We start from the raw sequence: 25089 nt of genomic DNA, 5'->3' as shown, positions 1-25089 counted from the left end.
GGGGCTGGGCATTGCTCTGCTGTATCGTCAAATTCGGAAGACGATGGCAGCCACTCAAGGGGCCCAAAGGCTGTTCAACGCAATGGAAGGATTGGGTCGGGCTGTTGGAACACAGACTGGAGCGATTTCTGAGTTGAATTGCAAAATGATATCCATTTTGCGATTGGAGAAGTTTGCCGAGAAAGAATAAGTAAATTGGAATTGAGAGAGCCAGCACGGACACAGAGCAGGAATGTCATTGTTTTGACTGCTCGAAGAAAAACAACATCTAAATCTACGATTTGACTCCCTCGAATGGCCTTGATGCTATCAGGAACAGGCTGTTCTGAAGAACTCCCCCGAGGACTCCTCAAAGATGGACGCTTCTGACTTTCCTTTTTTTCAAAAAGCACCTGGTGTCGAACTTTTGAGATCCGGCCCCAGTCCACAAAGACATTTCAACATCTCACCCAAGTTAATTGGGCATACATGCACGCACACGCCCCTCCCCAAATCAACGCCTTCACCACTGCTTAATTCCTCCGGGGTTGTGGGGGCTGAGTAGCGCTTTATAGCGGCAGCCGGCCTCCAGGGTCCCAACTCCCCCCTCCTCTGTTGCGAGTTGTTGTGATTACATGTACCATGTTTATGTGTGCCATGCTATGTGAGGTTTTTTCCTTGGACTCAGTCTGGAACCCTCCTGAGGGTCCAGCCTTAGACTGATATTTTTTTTTACTCTTCCCCCTTTCCCAATGTCACCTTTTTCCCACCTTTTTAAGGAGCGCTGTAAGTGGCTGATCCGTTGGCGGTCCCGTCTTGTCCCCCTGTAACGTATGTCTGCTCTTAGTGGGATTGTGCCGAAAATGTAATTTCAGTTCTTATGTGTCTTGTACATGTTAAGAATGGACAATAATAAAGCTGCTGCTGTCTGTCTATTGTCATTGCACAAGTACAACAACATTTTGTTTTCAGCACAAACCCGTTCAAGATTAGACAAACAAACAAGGGTTACAGAACAAGAACGCTGATGGGTTGCGACAAGGTGCCACGTAAAAGATGGGAAAAAGGTAGACGCTGGGGGAGGATGAGTAAAACAAAATACAATACAGATTGAGCCCAGTCTGGAGTGGGAAAAAACTCCATAGCAAGCACATATACATATTACAACATACAACTTGCAACAGAGGGTAGGGAGTGGGGCCTATGTAGGCGGGCTGCAGCTGTTCGAGCGCTGCACAGCCGTCCATCAACTCTAAGGGATTCAAGAATCAAAGGCGTGGGATGGGGGGTGGGGTATGTGTGTATGGCGTGTATTTTTTGTGGGTGCATGTGTGTGTGTAAGCCTGAAGCGTGTCTTTGTTTCGTGACCTTGGTGTTCTTGCAGCCACCAGTCAGTCCAAAGTCAACAACAACAGGTGTGTGTTCATGACAAACAGGTAAAGAGTTTGTTGTGTCTTCACTGCACTGTCCTTTGGGAGAGTCTCAGGAAAACAATCCAAGTTAGAATGATTTGTTTGCGAGCGAAAATCTAATTTGCTTTTCCCTCTCAAAGGCCTACTGAAACCCACTACTACCGACCACGCAGTCTGATAGTTTATATATCAATGATGAAATCTTAACATTGCAACACATGCCAATACGGCCGGGTTAACTTATAAAGTGCAATTTTAAATTTCCCGGGAAATATCCGGCTGAAAACGTCTCGGTATGATGACGTTTGCACGTGACGTCACGGATTGAACGGAAGTATTGGGACACCATTGTGTCCCAATACAAACAGCGTCTGTTTTCATCAAAAAATTCCACAGTATTCTGGACATCTGTGTTGGTGAATCTTTTGCAATTTGTTTAATGAACAATGGAGACAGCAAAGAAGAAAGCTGTAGGTGGGATCGGTGTATTAGCGGCTGGCTGCAGCAACACAACCAGGAGGACTTTGAGTTGGATAGCAGACGCGCTATCCGACGCTAGCCGCCGACCGCACCGATGATCGGGTGAAGTCCTTCGTCGCGCCGTCGATCGCTGGAACGCATGTGAGCACGGGTCGTGATGAGCAGATGAGGACTGGCGTAGGTGGAGAGCTAATGTTTTTAGCATAGCTCTGTTGAGGTCCCGTAGCTAAGTTAGCTTCAATGACGTCGTTAGCAACAGCATTGCTAGGCTTCACCAGGCTGGAAAGCATTAACCGTGTGGTTACAGGTCTAGGGTTTGGTTCGGTGTCTCCTGATAGTAGAAGTAATAGTAGTATTGTTGTTCTTCTGTCTATCCTTTCAGTCAGGGGCATGTTTCTTCTGTTTCTATCCGCAGTTGAGCATGATGCTATCACGTTAGCTCTGAAGCTAAAGTGCTTCACCGATGTATTGTCGTGGAGATAAAAGTCACTGTGAATGTCCATTTCGCGTTCTCGACTCTCATTTTCAAGAGGCTATATTATCCGAGGTGGTTTAAAATACAAATCCGCGATCCACAATAGAAAAAGGAGAAAGTGTGGAATCCAATGAGCCCTTGTACCTAAGTTACGGTCAGAGCGAAAAAAGATACACCCTGGCGTCCTGCACTGCACTCTAATCCTTCACTCTCACTTTCCTCATCCACGAATCTTTCATCCTCGCTCGAATTAATGGGGTAATCGTCGCTTTCTCTGTCCGAATCGCTCTAGCTGCTGGTGTAAACAATGTGCAGATGTGAGGAGCTCTTCAACCTGTGACGTCACGCTACTTCCGGTACAGGCAAGGCTTTTTTATCAGCGACCAAAAGTTGCGAACTTTATCGTCAATGTTCTCTACTAAATCCTTTCAGCAAAAATATGGCAATATCGCGAAATGATCAAGTATGACACATAGAATGGAACTGCTATCCCCGTTTAAATAAGAACATTTCATTTCAGTAGGCCTTTAATTGTCTATTACTGGTCCTCAAATTCATCCTGCAGGGCAGACGGGCCAATGTTATCCAAATCACAAGTGTCCACAGTTCTGCCCGCATCCTCCAATTATTTGTGGCAGCCTTGGGGTACTTTGAAGACTGCCAGCAACTTCCAATTTGTCGACAAACCAGAGCAAAGCTTACTCTGATCAGCAGAGGTCCTGTTGTCATAATTCCGAATAGGTGGATATCTTCACGTCCTCAACTGAAGGGTCGCCACACATGCGGCACTTCTTGTTTTCCCAAGAGTACGTTGTGTGTCCAGCAACAACCGCACCGTCAAGAAGGGCAGGTTCCCCCAAACCCGATATCTTGTCAATTTTGTTGAGAGGCCGGTTAATTAGTTCCATTGTTTAGATTTGGAGAGCAGAGCAAAAAGAGGCAACAAGAAAGTTGACAAAACAAACAGGATAGATAGGGAGAGTGAAGGTGAGCGTCCGCCCTCGATGAGTGCCAGTGAGGGCGGACCAGAGGTCATTGTGATAGTCCATATCACCCATCCCTACTGGCCAGGTTGGCCTGTGGGCCGTGAATTTGACATATGTAGTCTCAATGCCTTAAATTACCATTACAGTAATAACAGGAAAGTACAAATATTACTTTACAACCATTTCAATTTCTTCAGAATTTGCTGTGTAATTCTAATACAGAAACAAGTTGTTAGACAGAAAATATTGTAATTGCAAACATTCTGAATCAAAGAGGTTGTGCACAGACAACATATTTTTGGGTGGACATCCAGCCCCTGTTTTTCTGGTAAGAAAGTTCCTTTCCACCAAAACCCCCTCTGTCTTCAGGTCAACCCTGTGCTGTCATCTGTGCGAAGTTCCCTGTTTGCAAGTTGCTTGCTAGCTGTTCCATACAACAACACTCTGTGCTTGGCCATCTCATGATTACTAAAGATGGCTGAAGCTTTCCTACACTTCCACTTTCAACCATTTATATGTATTCAGCGTTTGTTTTGTAACACAGTGCCAAAAAGTTCTGAGCGAAAAGATCTTGCAAGTGCAAAATATTGTTTTGCTTGCGCGCTTTGCACACTTGCATCCCAGTAACCTCCTGGGGGCTAAGCCCCCCCTGTTCTTCAAACCTAGTGACACCCATGGTTTTCTTTTTGCAACCACTCAGTCAGCGGGAGTCATGGCACCTGAAGGGAAACACAAAAAAAGGATCTGCAGCCTTCACAGTGTGCATTTGTGGGCTGCTGATTTTATCACGGTGCAAGAAGTGGGGGGGCTGTAGACTATCACAGCTGCACTAGACAAGTCAGCACTTAATTTCAGGGTGGATTAATACATATTCAAGCATTCATTTTGACAGCCCTACTAATTAGTTAACGTTCCTAATGTCTCCCAAGCGTGAGGCAGACTGTGTGCCAAAGAAAAGGATAATAATATTAATAATAATAAAAAATTGATTTGATTTATATAGCGCTTGAGGGAAGTGAAAATGAACAAAAAGCTCAGAAAAAAGGAGAACTCTCCACCATTATTAGTTGCTTTGTGGACTACATCACTCGACGTTGGCCATCATTACGAATAAAGATTATATCCTTAAGCATGTTAAAAATCTGCTCCTATGGAGAAAAAAAACAGTGGTAACTCAGCAGCATAGAGGTCTCATTATTGAGATGAAAAGATAGCTATCGCTTTGGGTAATAGACCAGAATTAAGTCTATATCCCAGTTAACCTTAAAGTGATATAGGAGAAGGCTAAACGCTATTTGTTTCCCTGTCACTTTTACCTCCTCCTCCCAAATAAAAATGATTTACCTATTTTTGTAAAACACTTGTATTTAGCTCTCTGTGGAGATCCATTGTGACCAAAAGTTTTGCACATGAACAAATTAACTTTAAAACTGAAAAATAAACTTTTTGATGTTGAATTTTGAAAAATACATCAATGCAGTCTCTTAACCTTCGGGCCGGTGTTCTATTAATTTTGGGCACCCATTGATTTCACTACCGAGCATATGCACGCATGCGCACAAACGCAAGTATTTCAACTATTTAAATGCCCATAGAAAACAGCAGCTCCCTTTTTGTACACTGCTCATGTAGACATTGTTACTCCACACTCATTTGAAGTTGTATTGCATTCATTGTATCTTCTACATGTACATTTTAATTTTAATCACAGTTTAAACAGAAATATTAATGTTTTGCAACGCAAATATTTCAGCTATTTTCCTTAAACAAATCACCCATCGAAAACAGCAGAACCCTAATGTACACACTGTGACGACCGGGTCGCATGGTGTTCTCCCAGGATGCAGACGGACTTCGGACACAGCGTGCAGGTAGGAAATGATTTATTTAAGAAATAAATCAGACGGGAACAAACAAAAATGTGCTCAAAGCACGGAAGGCAAAAACCAAAGGGGCTAGTGGAAGCTAGCAACAAACAGAGCCTAGCGTGGAAGCTAGTATACAGGTAACAGGAATCAAAAGTCGTCAACTGTTGCGTGTAGCAAATTAGGAAGCCAGACTGACTGACCGGAAAAGGCAGTTTTAAATAGTGCTACTGATTAGTGCTCGGGGAACAGGTGAGCTTCCCGAACACCAATCAGAGACAGGTGGAAACAATAAGCACTCATGGAAACAGAAAACAACCCCAGGAGTGCACAAAAGCGGGAACTGAGGGAGTCCAAAAACCAAACTGAACATGATCCCGGCAGCGGATCATAACACACTCCTCGTGTAGACATATTAGTTTTGTGCGCAAAAATGTAAATAGTTCAACTATTTTCCTTAAACAAAATACCCATCGAAAACAACAGTACTCCTCGTGTTGTATTGCATTCATTGTATATTCTACATGTACATTTTAGTTGTCATCTCCATTTAAACAGGATCATTAAATTTGTAGACAGGAATATTAAATTAGTAGACATTTACAGCGTGAGGTAGTTCACATTGACGCAAACAATGGTAGCATTCAGTTTTGTTTTAGGAATATTAATTTCAGTTCAAACAAAGGTTGCGTTTGCACAGCCGAACTACGACAAATAGTGCTCGACTACCAAACATGAAGTCTCAACGTGGAAGTCAAACATTCATGCAAATAGAGGACCAATTATTGGAAAGCTTAAAAAATAAATGGTGAGTATAGGCAAAGGTAAATTTAAAGATATGTGTTAATGTGTTGGTAAAATGTCTTTATGTGTGCTTTTTGAATGTTGACTGCAGAAGGACAGCTCCTGTACCAGAAGGGTGATGCAGTTGAAAAGTGAAGCCAGATCACTTTCCAATGAGTTCCATGCATCAATTGGTGGACATACGGGGGTCTTCAAAAAGAGAGCAGCAATGTGCTCCAGGTTTTACTTGCTTGGCATGACGCTTTATATGGGTATGTATGTGTTTTATGGCTGTATCTTGGTGTCTTTGACTAGTTTAGCGTTACATCTAACATGTATTTTCTTAAAGGTCTTGGAATGCGACAAATGCCTGACAACTGGTACATCTTTGGCTGCTACACAACCCTTACAAAGCATATTGGTATGTACTGCTATTTTAGTTTAAGAAAATAAAATATTTTGTGTCACTCCATGCTACTTTCATGCCATTTGGGCATATGTACCAGTCTTATACTTATTCTGTTGAGCCCAAGGGGAGTTAGTAATGCCAGAATGGGAGCTTAGCTTTAACCACTTCAGACACAGTGGATACGGAGGAATAGCTGTAAGGGGTGCTGTCATTTAAAGTACAGGGAAATGTTAATGTTTCATTTGCTTTTGTAGGTGTCTGCTGTCTGGGAGTTGGTCGAGATAGACTTGACAGGACTTCTTCCTAAAAATGAGGATGGCCTTCCATTCATCCTCACAGACACAGACTATTTCTCCAAATGGGTTGAGGCATTTCCGTAAAAGACCAAAACTACTCTTGAAGTGGCACAACGGATCTGTTCAATTGTTTACAGGCATGGCTGCCCCAAACGGATTTTGTCTGATCAGGGAAGAGAATGTGTGAATGAGGTATGTGGATATTAAAAATGCATTAAAAAAAAAGTTCAAAAGTTTGGGGTCACCCAAACAATTTTGTGGAATAGCCTTCATTTCTAAGAACAACAATAGACGTTCGAGTTTCAGATGAAAGTTCTCTTTTTCTGGCCATTTTGAGCGTTTAATTGACCCCACAAATGTGATGCTCCAGAAACTCAATCTGCTCAAAGGAAGGTCAGTTTTGTAGCTTCTGTAACGAACTAAACTGTTTTCAGATGTGTGAACATGATTGCACAAGGGTTTTCTAATCATCAATTAGCCTTCTGAGCCAATGAGCAAACACATTGTACCATTAGAACACTGGAGTGATAGTTGCTGGAAATGGGCCTCCATACACCTATGTAGATATTGCACCAAAAACCAGACATTTGCAGCTAGAATAGTGTAGTAGAATTTCTGACCTTTGACCTATATTTCATGTCTGTCAAGAATGTATGCTCATTTGATTTCTCTTCTATTCTGTGTCCCCGGATGTGGGACAAAAGTGAATATTAAGTCGTGCCAACCTGTCTACAGAATGTTTTGGTTGTTTGGGTATGATTGGGGAGTCCAAGGATGTTGCAAAAACAATCATGACGCACGAGATCAAAACAGTGACGCAAAAGAGACATATAAAAAATGGCAGAAGACCGGGACTCGAGAGAGATTTTGGCTTGTGTGTGTCTTGTGTGCTCCGGAGTACATGTTGTCTGTCTGCACGGACAACTCAATTCAACCTGCACTTCTGATAATGGGTAAATACATTTGTTGTACTAAACTACTTTTGTTGCCTGCTTAAGCTTCGGACAATCCACCACACAAATTGGCGTCACGAACAGGATGGTCCAGAAACTACATGTAACCCATATGGAAATATAGTGTCACTTATATATTATCCTATTATTCATTTCTAATCTATGGTGTGCCAAAGTCACTTTGGTCACTTACAAAATGTTAAACTTGATGTGCCAAAGTCATGTGGTCACTACAGGATTAAATTAATAAAGCATGTAAATTTATTCACATGTTGGCCAGTAGAGGTCGCATGCACCTTTCTCATTCCAGACATTCCTTCACTGAACGTCAAAAAGTGAAGGTACAAGTCATAGACAAAGACAAGGTTTATACGCTAAAATACTTGTCATTTCTCAAACCGAGTGTTGGAAAAGCAGCATAAGATAGCCTGGTTCCAGTGGGAGCCGGGTTGCTGTGTTTTGTGCTGCTGAGAAGTCCAGTAAGTGTTACATTATTGTTTTTTTGTATGATCCTGAAGTCTGGTTCCAAACTGGACTTGAGTTATGATGGCGAGCCAGTCCCAGTGAGTGAGAGTCTGCGGAGATGGAGCGTTTGGATGTGGTGTGGCCAGCTGCATCGGTCTCCACACTCTGCAGTGACCTATAACTGAACTGATCCACCATCAGAGTCGCAAGTATCGAACCGAATCAGTATGGAATAACGGATTACAATAGAACTAATGATTCCCAACCAAGGAATATAGACAGTGTTCAATTCATTTCTACCCGGGTAGAATTCATTTTTTGAAAGGACAATTTAAAAAGGACATTTCTTCTATTTTGCTACTTTTGAATTTTTGCAACAGAGCTCTATTTTTATTTATTTTTGGGGGGTATTTACAATTTAAAAAGCACACTGTTCATGTGTTATTGTTTATTATTGTGCAATACATTTGCCAGCAGTTGTTCTGTGGTCCACTAAGTACTTAACGTTTCATTGCGAGTCTCTCAATTATACAGCCAAGAACCTAGTAATCTTAATTGTTGTACTAACCTGCTATCCTACAGTAGGGGTGCTACACACTGGTCGACAGCCGCTCCCGCTCTCTCTCTCAGGCAGACAAATGGTTGCACGCGCGCATCACAAGGTAAGCAGTTTTGCTTTAAAGTGTAAACATTTTCTTGCCTGGAGAGAGCCGGATCGATAAGACTAATTGCTGAATCTGTTTTTGATAAAAGATAGGTTTAGTCAGGTTCTCCAAAAACAACCTGGAATGGGGTAAATTATGGTTGGTGTTCTGGCTCTGCCATTTGTATTGTGTGCACTGGCTCTTTAAGAGAATCAGGAAGTGAGTGTCCTGGCCATGCTGCGCAGAGATGATGATGATGTAATGTGATTCAGACCACGGAGACAGCATGTTGTTCTGTTCTGTAGCTGTGTTAGAGTTTATAAAGGCATTCCCTGTGAGTATTGCAGTAAACAATGATGTTTAGATGGAATATATGTTAGAAAGTAGTACATTTAAGTAGTTCATTTAATGTTTAAGGAACTATTTACAAGTCTTATTTTGAATGCATTATTTTGGCTCATATCAATGTAATGAGACAGTACATGATTTATGTTAAGCTTTAATTAATAATTGCTGCATTATTAGTGTGTATACTGATGCATCTATACTGTATCTGTTTTTTATAGTTTCACACTTGCCATATAAAAACGGGTCCAACTCATCCTGACGTCTGCGACTTCTTGTGTGGGGGTGTTTAACTAACTGGAAAGTGAAAAGGTTTCATGAAGCCAGTACAGTGAAAAGGGACACCTTTCGATGAACTGCTGAACCCCAGGCTGAACTGCTGAACCCCAGGCTGCACTGTTATACGCTGTTTTCAGACCAGCACGACAGACGTTGTTAAGTCAGCGTAAAGGCATAGTGAGTACATCAACACGAACAATGGAGAACGCTGAATCTACGGTTTCCCGGGCAAGCAGATCGTCCGGAAGCAGATCGTCTGCCGCAAGTCTAACGTTAGTAGCTGCCACAGCACGTGCAAAAGCAGAAGCTGCCCAGGCCAGAGCTGCATTTGCAAAGAAAGAAATAGAAATTAAACTAGAAAAAGCTAGATTGGAAGCAACACTCCATGCACTGGAGAAGGAAGGTGAAGCACAAGCTGCCGCCGCCGAAGCAGCAGTGATGGAGGACGCTGCTGCAAGATTGGAAACGACAGTGGAACATTCTATTCATCTGCCCTCAATCCAAAGCGCCCATGAGCGGACAGCTGAATACATAAGAAAACACAGTGAGCCCAGCATTGAGCCCAGTGATAAAGAGCCACGTGAAATAAACACAAAGGACATTAAACTAGATGAAGGGATGAACAAAGTAAAAATTAAGGAATCAGATAGGCAACAGGAATCTGTACCCACAGTCTCAAAAGACTATCAGCCCCAAAGACCCCCAGAAAACAGTGCCCATAATATTCCTATGTATACAACGCCCTCTACTGTCCGCAACCAGTATTACTCACCTGCTCAATATCATTCTAATGACACTAATGAACTTGCTAAATATCTAGTAAGGAGCCAGTTGTTAACGTCTGAGCTCACAAAGTTTGATGACAAACCAGAAAATTATTTTGCTTGGAAATCATCATTCATTAACGCTACCGAGAGTCTTGATCTTAAAGCTGGGGAAGAAATTGACCTCCTGATTAAATCACTGGGCCCAGAGTCAGTTAAACATGCACGTCGTATCAGAGCAGTGAATATAAATAAATCACCCGCTGCATTACAACTCATCTGGGACAGGCTAGAAGAGACCTATGGTTCGCCAGAGGCCATAGAGGGCGCTCTTTTTGCAAAACTTGACCAGTTCCCCAAAATAGGGCCAAAAGATCACCTAAAACTAAGAGAGCTAAGCGATTTACTGTTGGAAATCAATTCAGCAATGCAAGAAGGATATTTACATGGACTGTCCTATCGTGATACGGCAAGAGGCATCGCTCCAATCGTGGAAAAATTGCCGTATGGACTACAAGACAGATGGATGATGGAAGGCTCACGCTACAAACAGGAATATAAAGTAATTTTTCCTCCTTTTACCTTCTTTCTGCAGTTTATTCAGACACAAGCAAAGGCACGCAACGACCCAAGTTTCCATATCCAGCCATCATTCATCAGCGGAGTAAAAAAGGACAGATTTGGAGAAAATTACAGTAACAACCGCAGAACAGTTTCAGTGCATAAAACAAGCGTAACAGCCACACCCACTAATGAACCAGACAAATGGTGTCCTGTACATAACAAACCTCATGCACTACAACATTGTAGAGGTTTTAAGGAAAAACCTCTACAAGAAAAGAAGAGAATGTTAAAGCAACATAATATATGTTACAAGTGCTGTGCATCTACCAGACATGTGGCTCGTAACTGTGAAGCAGCAGTTAAATGTTCTGAATGTGACTCTGACAAGCACCCTTCTGCCTTGCATCCAGACTCACCTTCCCTTCCTCTCAGGTGTTTTTTACCTCCAGCATATCACGGCGGGGAGCAAGAAGATGGGCAGGAGGAAACAGTCGTTGCAAGTTGGACTGAGGTATGTGGGGAGGGATTTTTAGGAAAGTCATGTTGTAAAATATGCCTGGTCAGTGTTTACCCAGCTAATGACCGAAGCAAGAGCAAAAGAATGTACGCCATGTTGGACGACCAGAGCAACTTGTCATTGGCACGCTCTGAGTTTTTCGATATGTTCAAAGTTAACAGCCTTGCAGCGCCATACACTCTGCAGACCTGTTCTGGTGTAGGTCTCACAGCTGGTCGCAGAGCCTCTGGTTACGTCATAGAGTCCATAGATGGCGCCACTGCAATACAGCTACCAATGTTGATCGAGTGTAACATGATACCAAACAAAAGAGAGGAAATTCCCACTCCAGCCGCTGCACAAGGTCATCCTCATCTCGAACGTATTGCACACAAAATACCACCTCTAGATGACAGTGCTGAGATTTTTCTATTACTCGGAAGAGACATTCTAAGAGTCCATAAAGTGCGCAGTCAAATCAATGGAACACACAATGCACCATATGCACAGAGGCTGGATCTAGGCTGGGTGATAGTGGGAGAAGTTTGCTTGGGTAGCACTCATAAGCCTTCAAAGGTCACCAGTTTAAAGACTCACGTTCTAGCAAATGGGAGGCCCACTCATTTTCCTCCTTGTGAAAATCACTTCACTATCAAATCAGAGACTAATCTTCCAGATCGACAGCTAGCTCTCAGTAGCACAAAAATGAAAGAAAATGCAAGCAACGTAAGCTTTGGAAGAGAAGTTTTCTGTCAGACTAAAAATGACAACAAGCTTGCACCTTCGATGGAGGATCTGTTATTCCTCAAAATTATGGACAATGAGTTCACACAAAATGAGTCAAAGAGCTGAGTGGCCCCACTACCTTTTCGTGAGCCAAGGAAAATACTACCAAACAACCGGCAGTATGCAGTTAGTCGCCTCAAGTCACTGCAACGCACACTCATAAAAAACCCAGAAATGCAGTCCCACCTCACAGACTTTATGCAAAAGATGATGGACAATGGACATGCTGAGCTTGCACCCCCAGTACAGAAAAATAAAGAGTATTGGTATTTGCCCTTTTTCGGAGTCTACCATCCACAGAAAAAATCGCAGATAAGAGTGGTATTTGACTCCAGCGGACAGTTTGAAGGTATGTCACTTAATGATGCGTTACTCTCAGGGCCTAACCTAAACAACAGTCTATTGGGTGTACTAGTGAGGTTTAGGAAGCATAAAGTTGCAATAATCGCAGACATTCAGCAGATGTTTTACTGCTTTCTAGTAAGAGAGGACTGTAGAGATGTTTTAAGATTTGTGTGGCACAAAGACAATAACCCCAAAAATGACATAGTGGACTACAGAATGTGCGTCCATGTTTTTGGCAATAGCCCCTCCCCTGCAGTAGCAACCTATGGGCTAAGAAGAGCTGCACAACAAGGTGAGGAAAAATACGGGGCAGATGTGCGTCAGTTTGTTGAAAGAGACTTTTATGTGGATGATGCCTTGAAGTCTGTTCCCACTGAGCAAGGCGCCATCAATCTTGTCAAAAGAATACAAGAAATGCTAGCAGCCTCAAATCTCCGGCTCCTCAAAATAGCCTCCAACAAAGTTGAGGTGATGGATGCTTTTCCAGTGGAGGACCGTGCCAAAGATCTCCAGGATTTGGACCTGTTCAAGGACGACCTTCCTGATCAGCGAAGCCTTGGCATAAAATGGAACATAATATCAGACTATTTCACCTTTCACTCCCCCATACAGACAAACCCTACACACGCAGATGGTCCTTTCAACAGTAAACAGTGTATTTGACCCGCTAGGGTTTCTGTCTCCAGTCATCATCCAAGGACGACTCCTTTTGAGAGAACTTTCGCTGCACACTACAGAGTGGGATTCAGCCCTGCCCGAGGACATGAGAGGGAAATGGATAGAATGGCAGCAGTCCCTACAATGCCTCAGTAACCTCCAAATGCCGCGCACATACTCCAACATCCCACTTTCTCAAGCCAAATGTGTAGAACTATGCATCTTTTCGGACGCATCTATGAAAGCAATATGTGCAGTTGCTTATATTAAAGTTACCGCTGCTGATGGCACAACAGAAGTTGGCTTTGTCCTGGGTAAGGCACGACTCACCCCCCAGCCGGAGCTTACAGTCCCCAGGCTTGAACTCTGTGCAGCAGTTATGTCTGTGGAAATGGCAGAAGTGATAAGCGATGACATTGACCATCAAATAGACAAAATTGGCTTCTACACAGATAGCAAGGTGATCCTGGGCTATATCAACAACCAGTCAAGGCGCTTCTACGTCTATGTAAACAACCGTGTTAGACGCATCAGAGAGTCAACAACACCTGAGCAATGGCACTTCGTCGCAACGGATCAAAATCCTGCTGACCACGGCTCACGCGCTGTCCCAGCTTCAGAGTTGCAGAAAACGTCATGGTTCACAGGGCCGGCCTTCCTACAGTGCTCTTCAGACATCCAGCCAGAGCAACATCTGTATGAGCTACTGGAGCCAGACAGTGATGCAGAGGTGCGCTCAGAGGTAAGAACCCTCTGCACAAACACTACAAAAACCGTGTTAGACACAAAACGCTGGGAACACTTTTCCTCATGGAAATCACTGAAAAGAACTGTAGCAAACCTGATTCACGTAGCACAATGCTTCTCCTTTTCCAAAACAAACAAAGACTGTACTGGTTGGCATATCTGTAAAACAGCCATTACATGTGAACTGTTAGAGCAAGCTGAGAACATCATGATGAAAAATGTTCAGCAAGAAACATATGCAGATGAGATCAAATGCATTTCAGCAAAACAAAATCTTTCCAAACACAGCCCGCTCATAAAGCTTAAGCCCATCATTGGAAATGACAGCATATTGAGAGTCGGTGGTCGCATTATTCGCTCAGGCTTAGAAACAAAAGAAATGAATCCTATTATATTACCAGGCACCAACTACATAACCACCCTCCTTGTGCGACATCACCATGAAAAGGTTAACCACCAAGGGAGACACTTTACCGAAGCGGCGGTCAGAGAAAGTGGCCTGTGGATTGTAGGTGCAAAAAGGTGCATTGGCAAAGTTATAAACAAGTGTGTTACATGCAAGAAACTGAGAGGAAAGTTTGAGGAGCAAATAATGAGTGACCTGCCAGTAGACCGACTTCAGCTAGAGCCCCCCTTTTCTTATGTGGGCTTGGACATTTTTGGTCCATGGGAAGTATTCACAAGGCGTACAAGAGGAGGACAGGCTAACAGCAAACGGTGGGCAGTACTCTTTACCTGCTTGTGCACAAGGGCTGTTCACATTGAAGTTGTGGAGGAGATGAGCTCATCAAGTTTTATCAATGCACTGAGGCGCTTTTTTGCGCTGAGAGGTCCTGCTAAACAGCTACGCTCGGACTGTGGCACTAATTTTATTGGTGCTCACAAAGACATCACAACGTCAGTGCCAGACGAGAACAAAGTGCAACAATATTTACAGGAACACAAGTGCACATGGGTATTCAACCCACCCCATTCATCCCATATGGGGGGAGTATGGGAACGTATGATCGGCCTGGCGAGGCGCATTCTGGACAACATGTTGCGGCAAGCTGGTCGTGCTCAACTTACCCATGAAATACTGACTACATTTCTTGCAGAAGTCACGGCCATAATGAATGCCCGCCCGCTGATACCAGTCTCATCAGACCCAGAGCATCCTTTCATTCTAAGCCCTGCTATGCTGCTCACACAAAAAACGCATGCTGTTCCTCCAATCTGTGACAACATCGACCAGAAGGAGATGCTGAAGAGCCACTGGAAGCGTGTTCAGTTCCTCGCAGACAACTTCTGGAGCAGGTGGCAAAAGGAGTATCTCAGCAGCCTCCAATCTCGTCAGAAATGGCACCACAAAAGGACTGACATTAAAGAAGGGGATGTAGTACTCCTTAAGGACGAACAAACAAGAAGAAATGAGTGGCCAATGGGCGTCATTGCAAAGACAGTTCCCAGTGTCGATGGAACCGTGAGAAAGGTTGAGGTTAGAGTCGCTAACCAAGGGACTGTTAAGACTTATTTTAGACCCATATCAGAATTGTTTTTTCTGTTATCCGGTGATGTTTAAGTTTGTTTATTTGTGGTATCCATAGGATGCCAGACGGGGAGTGTTCTGGCTCTGCCATTAGTATTGTGTGCACTGGCTCTTTAAGAGAATCAGGAAGTGAGTGTCCTGGCCATGCTGCGCAGAGATGATGATGTAATGTGATTCAGACCACGGAGACGGCATGTTGTTCTGTTCTGTAGCTGTGTTAGAGTTCATAAAGGCATTCCCTGTGAGTATTGCAGTAAACAATGATGTTTAGATGGAATATATGTTAGAAAGTAGTACATTTAAGTAGTTCATTTAATGTTTAAGGAACTATTTACAAGTCTTATTTTGATTGCATTATTTTGGCTCATATCAATGTAATGAGACAGTATATGATTTATGTTAAGCTTTAATTAATAATTGCTGCATTATTTGTGTATACTGATGCATCTATACTGTATCTGTTTGTTATAGTTTCACACCTGCCATATAAAAACGGGTCCAACTCATCCTGACGTCTGCGACTTCTTGTGTGGGGGTGTTTAACTAACTGGAAAGTGAAAATGTTTCAGTTGGATTGAGTTGTTTTGTATGTGATTATTTGTCTGTGTGTTTGTTGAAAACTTGTGATTTCTTGTTTTTAACATAAGGGGATTGTTATTAGAATTTTGGTGGTTTGGAGTGTAGAAGCACAAACGATACGAGACTAAAACATTTTTTTAACTTCTTCCTCCTCTGTCGTTGTCGGCAGAGGAGTCTTCTTCTGCAAGTGCACCAGGTTAGTAAAAGTTGAATACAGCTAAATTTAAGGCAGGTTTAACTAACTGGTGTGACATTTGGCCCACATAAAATTGATACGTTTGTGAATGTGCGACATATCTGTCTATGTGGAAACTGCAGCGGTGGGAAAAAGCCTCATATTAGGTGACCGTTTAGTGACTCCGGTAAAGGAGATCAACTGAGCTGTATTTGTCACGACGTTCTGTTTAATTTGCTGCAGATAGACGGGTAGAGATCGGGCTCCATATGGTAGAGCTTTGGTGAAGCTTTGGTGAAACTGTATGGAACTGACCAAAACATGATGACTGTAGAGCATTGGGTGATTATCAGTGACTCTATGGTGCTTTTATGCTGTTGCCGTGTATTGGTCAGGGAGTAAACTCAGGGGCTGCTCCGCTGAACGGGTTAATCGCCGTTGTATGAGTAATGAAGGGACCTGTGTTTGTTAATGAGACGGCCGATTCCACAAAAGCACGCGTGCATTAGTTGTTTATAATTGTCCGGACATGGGGTGGTATTGTAATTTATAAATGTGTGTGTATAATGATGAATGCTGAAATGTGTGTGTATTGAGTGAGTCAGTTTATGTTGGTACATTTAGATATATGCGTAATTTAATAACTTTTGTGTAGCACCTGGTTTCTTATCTGTTTTAATTCCCTTCTTCTGAAAGGCAAACATTATACCTCTCGGTATTCCCCCTCCCTCACGCAACCTCCCTTCACGCTTTTTCTCACAGCCCCGCTATCTGTAAAAGTTGGGAAATTGTCTAAAATGTTTGTGCTTATGAGAAAGTAGACAAAGTTTATGTACAGAAAACATATGAGTGAATGATCCATCCATATAATTATCTGCTTCCGCTTATCAAGAGGTTGGATCGCGGAGGCAGCAGCCTAAGCAGTAATCCCCCCCTTGGCTATTTCTCCATCTAAGAGTGAATGATAAATGTTGTTTCTTATTATTAAGGTTCTGATATGATACAGCTGTGCTTCTGGAGGAGAAAAATAGTTGACTGTTGCATTTATTTTTAACTGTGCTGGTGATTGTAACTGTGTAACACTATAGTTTGCAAGAAGGCTCTCGCTTTTTGGGGAAAGATGTGTGTGCGTGTGACTCAGTAAGGACAAAAAAAAAAAAAAAGGAGTCTCTGCTGGAAGACATTTTGAGATAAGAAGGTGTCGTTGTGTGACAGCTGCACGTTAAACGTGGGCCGAAGAGGTGTGACACTGTTAGCATAGCATTGAGCTACGTTAAAAAATAAATAAATAAATATGTATATATAAATAGAGTGGACAGCTGGTCTCAATCTGAAGAGAGTGCTGACAGGTTGGTTTTGGTAATAGGAAAAATAAAATATACAGTATACGAATAAATAAACATTTAAATATCAATACATACATTTGGACTGGGACATTGAAGCTTTGTTAAATTCCTTAGTCATTAATTATGTGTGTAATATACTGTATTGAACAGCCTTGTGGCTTATCTGATCAATCCAGTTCCTGTGTGGAAGTTGAGACAAACACACACACACACACACACATCATAGATTAGGACACATTGTAGCTTTGAATTAATAATGATATAGCAAACACATTGAATAAAGTTAAATAAGTAAATTCAATAAAATGTAATTAAATTTTATAAAGGTAAATTGATTCTTTAATTATATTGACATTTTAATTATTTCAAGAATAATCACGATGAAGTAAAATTTAAATTTAAATTCTAAAACATTTTTTACTTTTTCTGTGCAACTAGCATTAATATATATATTGTCAACCTGTGTGAGTCATGGAGTCTAAATCGCGAGGGAGAAGTACAGATAATAGTTGCCAGACTCAGCGCCATAGTCAAAACAAAACGTAGAGAAGCGTTAAACAAATTCTAATCAGAAGACAGACAAAATATGAGAACTTAAGTAAACAGACAGCAAGTAAACCAGAAATAATAATTTAAATAAATAACAAAGAGAGCAAAATTCTATGTGACATTGAGGCATGTAGAAGTACATGTAGAGAATCAAAGTAAATGAGAAATAGGGGTATAAATGGAAACAAAATAGAAAAATATCACAATGAGAATAACTAGGCATTAGCGACCATGTTATGAAAAAGTATTGCACTGTTATTGTTTTACATCCCCTGTCATCCTAGCCCCAAAGAGGAGTTGTACAGTCTAATGATGTGTGGGACAAAGGATTTTTATAGTCTAAATCAGTAGTTCTCAAAGGAGGGTATGGTGATTCCGCCCGTACAAAAAGGGGGGTACTTGAAGGTATGCCAAGGGGTACGTGAGATTTTTAAATATTCTAAAAAATAGCAACCATTCAAAAACCCTTTATAAATATATTTATAGAATAATACTTCAACAAAATAAATATTTAGAATTAAGTTATCCAAAGAAGGTTGATGATAGATTATATGTATAGAAATCTTTATTATAATTTAATCACTTGTTTAATTTTTAAAACGTTTTAGTTATTCTTATATTTTTTTTGTGTCCAAATAGGATATGAAATCAACCAATTTGTGTGAGCAGTTTAACAGTACAGATTAGACATATAAACAATCATACACATTTACACACAGAAAGAAAAGAAAAGAAAAAGAATGACCGAAAAAGGAATAGGCGGAAGCCAAAGCTTATATTGGCCTATCCTATACATTCACTGAACATTAAATTACCTGGAAAATCAACGTTAAAAGATAGACAGACAACATTCACACACTAGGGCCAATTTAGTCTTATTAATTTCCACATATTGAGATCTATTACTTAAAATAACTACTTAACCACTATTGTGAAACACATTTCTAATTTATGGGAGTATTGGGATAGGATTGAGGAAGATGTCCGCTGTGGTGGAGGTGAGTTTGGAAATGAATATAATAAAAAGTAAGTTTTAAGGCAGTTTACTTTAAAGTATAGTCTGACATTTTAGGAAGGAGTAATTTATTTTTAATTAGACATTGCATTACACCATACATCTGGGAGGTGGCCTTGTGAGTTGTTTGTGCTGCACTATCAGGACAGTTGGCACCAAACAATGTGTGTGTGTGCATGTTGTGACTAGTGTGATTAAAAACATTCTTTTGTATTGTAGAATATCATGCATAATGGGAGGTAAGAGTGCACAAGTGAAGTATTAATTAGATTAAAAATTAATTTAAAAGGTGACTGAAATACACATGAAGTAGTACGTATAATCTTTGAATTAGGGTTATTGATTAACATTTAATGGGATAGTTAAGACTGTGATTTTAAAACGTGATATGCAAAATTGAACTAACCGAGAGGATATGAAAAGAATGGGTGTACATGTTTTGAGTTCCAAATTCTGGAGGGAAGAAACCTCAACAAAATGTAAAACCAGACAGACGGACTTGGGTGGTAGTCGCGGTTGTCCTAGGTCAAGCTAGGGTTGAAACTGTTATGCAGCCGGGGGACTGCCAACTTCTCTGAACAAGACAAGCTCCAAACAGACCCCTGCTGGACATAAGTGTCAACGGACAATGTTATTGACAATGGTGCCACACAAACTTTGAAGCATTCCTTTGTGGTCAGCCTGCACACACCTTGTAATGACCTGCTTTACGAAATGTGCCATGACATTCAATACCGCACAGAAGGAACTTCCTGATGTTGCCTGACAGCACGACATCAGCTGACAACTACTGGGGACGCCTCCCAGGAACGAATGGAGGACGGGGACTGCTCCAACTGTCCTAGCACTGGCTGACTGAGGTGCGTCCGTGTGCCCTGCCACCCAAACCGCCAAAGTGTATGATCACCAATTAGACGACTCATAGTAGGAGCCCTTTGACTCTTATATATGGTGGGACTCTCATGTGAAATATCCCTACAACAATTATCATGGTATAAGATGGACAATTGCTGTCCCACATTGTTCCCTTGTCCTCTGTCCTGCCTACGAAACCAAAGATTTTAGGTCGAATGATTAAAACAGGGCGTAGCTGCCGCTGATTGGACCGATACACAAATACCACATTTTAATTATTTCGGTTGTCTGTTAAAAACATAGCTATTGGCTGCAATTTGGACACTCCTGCTGTAGGCTACAAGGAGCTAGCAGCTACACAACAGCTGAGCTAAAATAACAAAATTAAGCATATCAAATAATTGTAGTTGCTTATTACATACACAAAGTCGCAGAGAGACAGAAGTCTGTAGAAAGTATTCAGTAACAAACGTGTCCGCATCATTAAACTTTCTACAACAAGAAACATACTGAACAAATCCATCAGTTACTGTCAGACTCTAATCTGGGGTACCTTTGTCTAACAGAGACATGGTTAAAACCCACAACACATTTTGTTCTAATTAATGTCCCGGGGTACGAGATTACAGAAAAACAGATTAAGTGGCAAAGGGGGGAGGAGTTATGATTTATGTAGGGACGGCGTGGCGAAGTTGGTTGAGTGGCTGTGCCAGCAATCGGAGTGTTGCTGGTTACTGGTGTTCAATTCCCACCTTCTACCTTCCTAGTCACGTCCGTTGTGTCCTTGGGCAAGACACTTCACCCTTTGCCTCTGATGGCTGCTGGTTAGCGCCTTGCATGGCAGCTCCCGCCATCAGTGTGTGAATGTGTGTGTGAATGGGTGAATGTGGAAATACTGTCAAAGCGCTTTGAGTACCTTGAAGGTAGAAAAGCGCTATACAAGTATAACCCATTTATCATTTATCATGTAAGGGAAAACATTAAAAGTGAACAGATAACCCTCCGAGTAGATCATCCTGAGTGTGTTGGAATTAAAATCACATTTTCCTCAGAAATGTATTTCAAGGTAATTGTAGTATACCGACCGACCACAGCTAAAGACATTTTTCTCGATTAATTTTCAGACATCCTCAAACAGCACAGTATGAAAGAAGTGAACGTCATGGGGGACGTTAATCTGGACTGGTTAAATAAAACATGTAGAAAGAAACTTAAGGCTATTATAAACGGCTTCTACATGACACAAATGATAAGCAGCCCTACTAGGATTACAATTGGATGACAAAAATCAAAGAGATCATCTGTAAATACACTAATACAAAACCAGAAAGAAGAGTGCTAAAACAAAAAATATCTTCAATTGATGAAACAATTTGGATTCTAATGAAAAATCGGGACTCAGCTCTCATATGAGCAATTATAACAGGTCTTTTTCTTGGATGTTTCTGAAACTACTACCACTACTACTACTACTATTACTATTACTACGACTAACACTGTCCCTGTTTCAGGGACAGAGGGGGGAGGTGAGGTTGGATTGGGTCAAGTTTGAGCGTGTTGAGGTTTTATTTAATCAATATGATCAGTAATCAAGGATCAAGGATATTGGTACGTAATGATTTAGATTGACAATTGCAGTGGTTGGCGGAAGCAACCCCAACCTCAAAGGAGGATGCCAATTCAGTAATTAAATGTTTTGTGACATGGTTTCCCCAAAAAGAGTAGGTCAAACAATGGCACCCATCTTAAGGAAGCAGGCTATTATCCTCAGTCCCAGGACCAGCAGATTCCTTGAAAGGCGGAAAGACCATGAGACCAAAATGGTATATTTGCAAAATGTAGAATTTGTGTGCCAGTTCCTCTGTGCAGATTTGAGGATGAAAGCAGCCACCCCAGGATCCCTTGCACTTGCTAAGAGGGGCACGGTCAAAGCCAATCCAGGACCAACACCCGATACCTGACTGGAAGGAACCGAGAGGGGAGACAACACCTTGCCAGCGATGACGAGAACAACTAAGGTTGCCAGCCAATATGTGTCCGTCGGGACTCCAGCAGCTGTGGAAGGAGGTGTCGGGAGTGCCGAAGCGGCAAGGAGGCCTTGAAGCAAGCCGAGGGCCTGGACCAAAGCCCAAACGCCCCATACTCTGCCCCAGCCTTCCCAAAAGCCCCCACAGCTCCAACTCTACCTCAATTTTCCCCAAAGCGGCCAGCGCGCACATGCCATTAAACAGTCTGCCCAATGGACTGAACCACACCCCAAGAAGAGACAGAGACAGACTGTTTGAGTGGATCTCTTTCTTCACCAAGGCAGCCAAAAGCCCAACAAGGTGTCGGCAAGCCACCAGCCTGAGGCACCACCGAGCATCTATACGAGCACTAATCGAACATGGACTCATACGAAATTCAGTTGTGTGTTCAAAATCAATTGGTAATTAACAATATTGGTAACTACATTCATTGCAAATGCCGGGAAACATATTTTTGCAAATGTCTTACAGTCATAAGTCTATATATATTCATCTAATTATGTTCATGATCAAAGTATTTGTTATTCCTTTACTAAATCAAAGGGTAGGCCACTAATTGTGTTCTGTGAGATGGTTTTACTGCAGGCTGGTAACAGCGATCGCTCTGAAGGAGGGTCATAGACGGAATTTTTGCCTCGTATAAAAACATTGAGGTTTTTGCCTCTATCTGTGGTAGAGATTTAAGTTAGTGGTCTACGTCAGAAATTGGAAAGGTCCAGGGTTTTAGAACCTGGAAGGAGGGTATGTAGTAGAATTTCTGACCTTTGACCTATATTTCATGTCTGTCAAGAATGTATGCTCATTTGATTTCTCTTCTATTCTGTGTCCCCGGATGTGGGACAAAAGTGAATATTAAGTTGTGCCAACCTGTCTACAGAATGTTTTGGTTGTTTGGGTATGATTGGGGAGTCCAAGGATGTCGCAAAAACAATCATGACGCAAAAGAGACATATAAAAAATGGCAGAAGACCGGGACTCGAGAGAGATTTTGGCTTGTGTGTGTCTTGTGTGCTCCGGAGTACATGTTGTCTGTCTGCACGGACAACTCAATTCAACCTGCACTTCTAATAATGGGTAAATAAATTTGTTGTACTAAACTACTTTTGTTGCCTGCTTAAGCTTCGGACAATCCACCACAATAGTCATTTACCACATTAGCAATGTATAGAGTGTATTTCTTTAAAGTTAAGACTAGTTTAAAGTTATCTTCATTGAAAAGTACAGTGTTTTTCCTTCAAAAATAAGGACATTTCAATGTGACCCCAAACTTTTGAATGGTAGTGTATATATATATATATATATGAAATACTTGAATTGGTGAATTCTGGCTGTAAATATACTGCCCTATTAACCACGCCCCTAACCATGCCCCAACCACGCCCCCCGCCCCACCCCGACCACGCCCCCCACCTCCCGGTATCGGAGGTCTCAAGGTTGGCAAGTATGGTAAAGGATATCACCACATGGGCTCAGGAACACTTCAGAAACCCACTGTCAGTAACTACAGTTGGTCGCTACACCTGTAAGTACAAGTTAAAACTCTCCTATGCAAGGCGAAAACCGTTTATCAACAACACCCAGAAACGCCGTCGGCTTCGCTGGGCCTGAGCTCATCTAAGATGGACTGATACAAAGTGGAAAAGTGTTCTGTGGTCTGACGAGTCCACATTTAAATTGTTTCCGGACCAAAGAGGAAAAGAACCATCCGGATTGTTATAGGCGCAAAGTTGAAAAGCCAGCATCTGTGATGGTATGGGGGTGTATTAGTTCCCAAGACATGGGTAACTTACACATCTGTGAAGGCGCCATTAATGCTGAAAGGTACATACAGGTTTTGGAGCAACATTTGTTGCCATCCAAGCAACGTTACCATGGTGCCCCTGCTTATTTCAGCAAGACAATGCCAAGCCACGTGTTACATCAACGTGGCTTCATAGTAAAAGAGTGCGGATACTAGACTGGCCTGCCTGTAGTCCAGACCTGTCTCCCATTGAAAATGTGTGGCGCATTATGAAGCCTGAAATACCACAACGGAGACCCCTGGACTGTTGAACAACTTAAGCTGTACATCAAGCAAGAATGGGAAAGAATTCCACCTGAGAAGCTTAAAAAATGTGTCTCCTCGGTTTCCAAACGTTTACTGAGTGTTGTTAAAAGGAAAGGCCATGTAACACAGTGGTGAACATGCCCTTTCCCAACTACTTTGGCACATGTTGCAGCCATGAAATTCTAAGTTAATTATTATTTGCAAAAAAAAAATAAAGTTTATGAGTTTGAACATCAAATATCTTGTCTTTGTAGTGCATTCAAATGAACATGGGTTGAAAAGGATTTGCAAATCATTGTATTCCGTTTATATTTACATCTAACACAATTTCCCAACTCATATGGAAACGGGGTTTGTATATATATATATATATATATATATATATATATATATATATATATATATATATATATATATATATATATATATATATATACACATATATATATATATATATATATATACATATATATATATATATATATATATACATATATATATATATATATATATATATATATATATATATATATATATATATATATATATATATATATATATATATATATATATACACATATGTTTCAGATCAACCAGAGCATGATTAAATGTAGTCAAATAGCATGTTTCAACGTAATCTTTGACATGCTCTACGTCAGGACCTAATGTAACAAGTTCTCAATGTTGTTTTAATGTCTTGTGCCTGCTGGGGTATCTCTCTAAACCCCTGTCCGTCCCAAAAATATCCCTTACGCACTCAGTTGTCTTCTTAGAGCTCTTACAAAACTTGTGAATGACAAGCAAAACAACTGGGATATGTTCTTGGATGCAACATTATTTTCATTACGATCGAAGGTCCACCCAACAACTTAACACTCCCCATTGTTATTGATGTATGGGAGGGAGACAGTATTCCCCTCAGAAATTCCCATTGATGTGTCTGTAAGAATTTTATTTAAGATTAAAGACATTGTTGGAGCCATATAAAAATAAATGACAAATGACGCGTTTTTGTTGGTTTTGGGCGGTGACGCAATCAATGTAGGCTGTCGCCTACTACTGACAGGTGCGCGGGCTGCACACAAGAGACGCCAGCAGAAATTGTTTTCAACCGTTTGGTACCGCTCACTATTGAACCTTAATTTTGAATGAAATGAAAGTAGGAAGCGTTTAAGTGACGCTGTTTTGGTTTTGTTTATTGATTTGGGTTTGAGCCAACAATTTGATGCATACATCGG

The 25089-nt window shown here is 41.5% G+C and overlaps 1 protein-coding gene across 4 annotated transcripts; it reads left to right on the top strand.

Moving 5' to 3' along the window:
- The first annotated feature begins 9016 nt into the window (after nt 1–9016).
- Nucleotides 9017–22867, top strand: LOC133663402 (uncharacterized). Of its 4 annotated transcripts, none has more exons than XM_062067848.1 (3): nt 9017–9081; nt 9314–11210; nt 21634–22867. In XM_062067848.1, exons 2-3 carry the CDS (start codon nt 9570–9572, stop codon nt 21736–21738), a joined length of 1746 nt encoding a protein of 581 aa, XP_061923832.1. In that variant the 5' UTR covers nt 9017–9081; nt 9314–9569; the 3' UTR covers nt 21739–22867. The 4 variants fall into 4 exon arrangements, with proteins under 4 accessions (XP_061923832.1, XP_061923833.1, XP_061923831.1 ...); XM_062067849.1 differs by having other exon boundaries at nt 9314–13725; XM_062067847.1 differs by lacking the exon at nt 21634–22867 and having other exon boundaries at nt 9314–16028.
- The last annotated feature ends 2222 nt before the right edge of the window (nt 22868–25089 follow it).

Source organism: Entelurus aequoreus, linkage group LG13, assembly GCF_033978785.1.
Source record: "Entelurus aequoreus isolate RoL-2023_Sb linkage group LG13, RoL_Eaeq_v1.1, whole genome shotgun sequence".
Classification (NCBI taxonomy): domain Eukaryota; kingdom Metazoa; phylum Chordata; class Actinopteri; order Syngnathiformes; family Syngnathidae; genus Entelurus; species Entelurus aequoreus.
This window is presented reverse-complemented; position numbering and strand designations above follow the sequence as displayed.

What these genes read in the sequence shown, in the direction of transcription:
- LOC133663402 (XM_062067846.1), top strand. Translation starts at nt 9,570, where the DNA reads ATGGAGAACGCTGAATCTACGGTTTCCCGGGCAAGCAGATCGTCCGGA.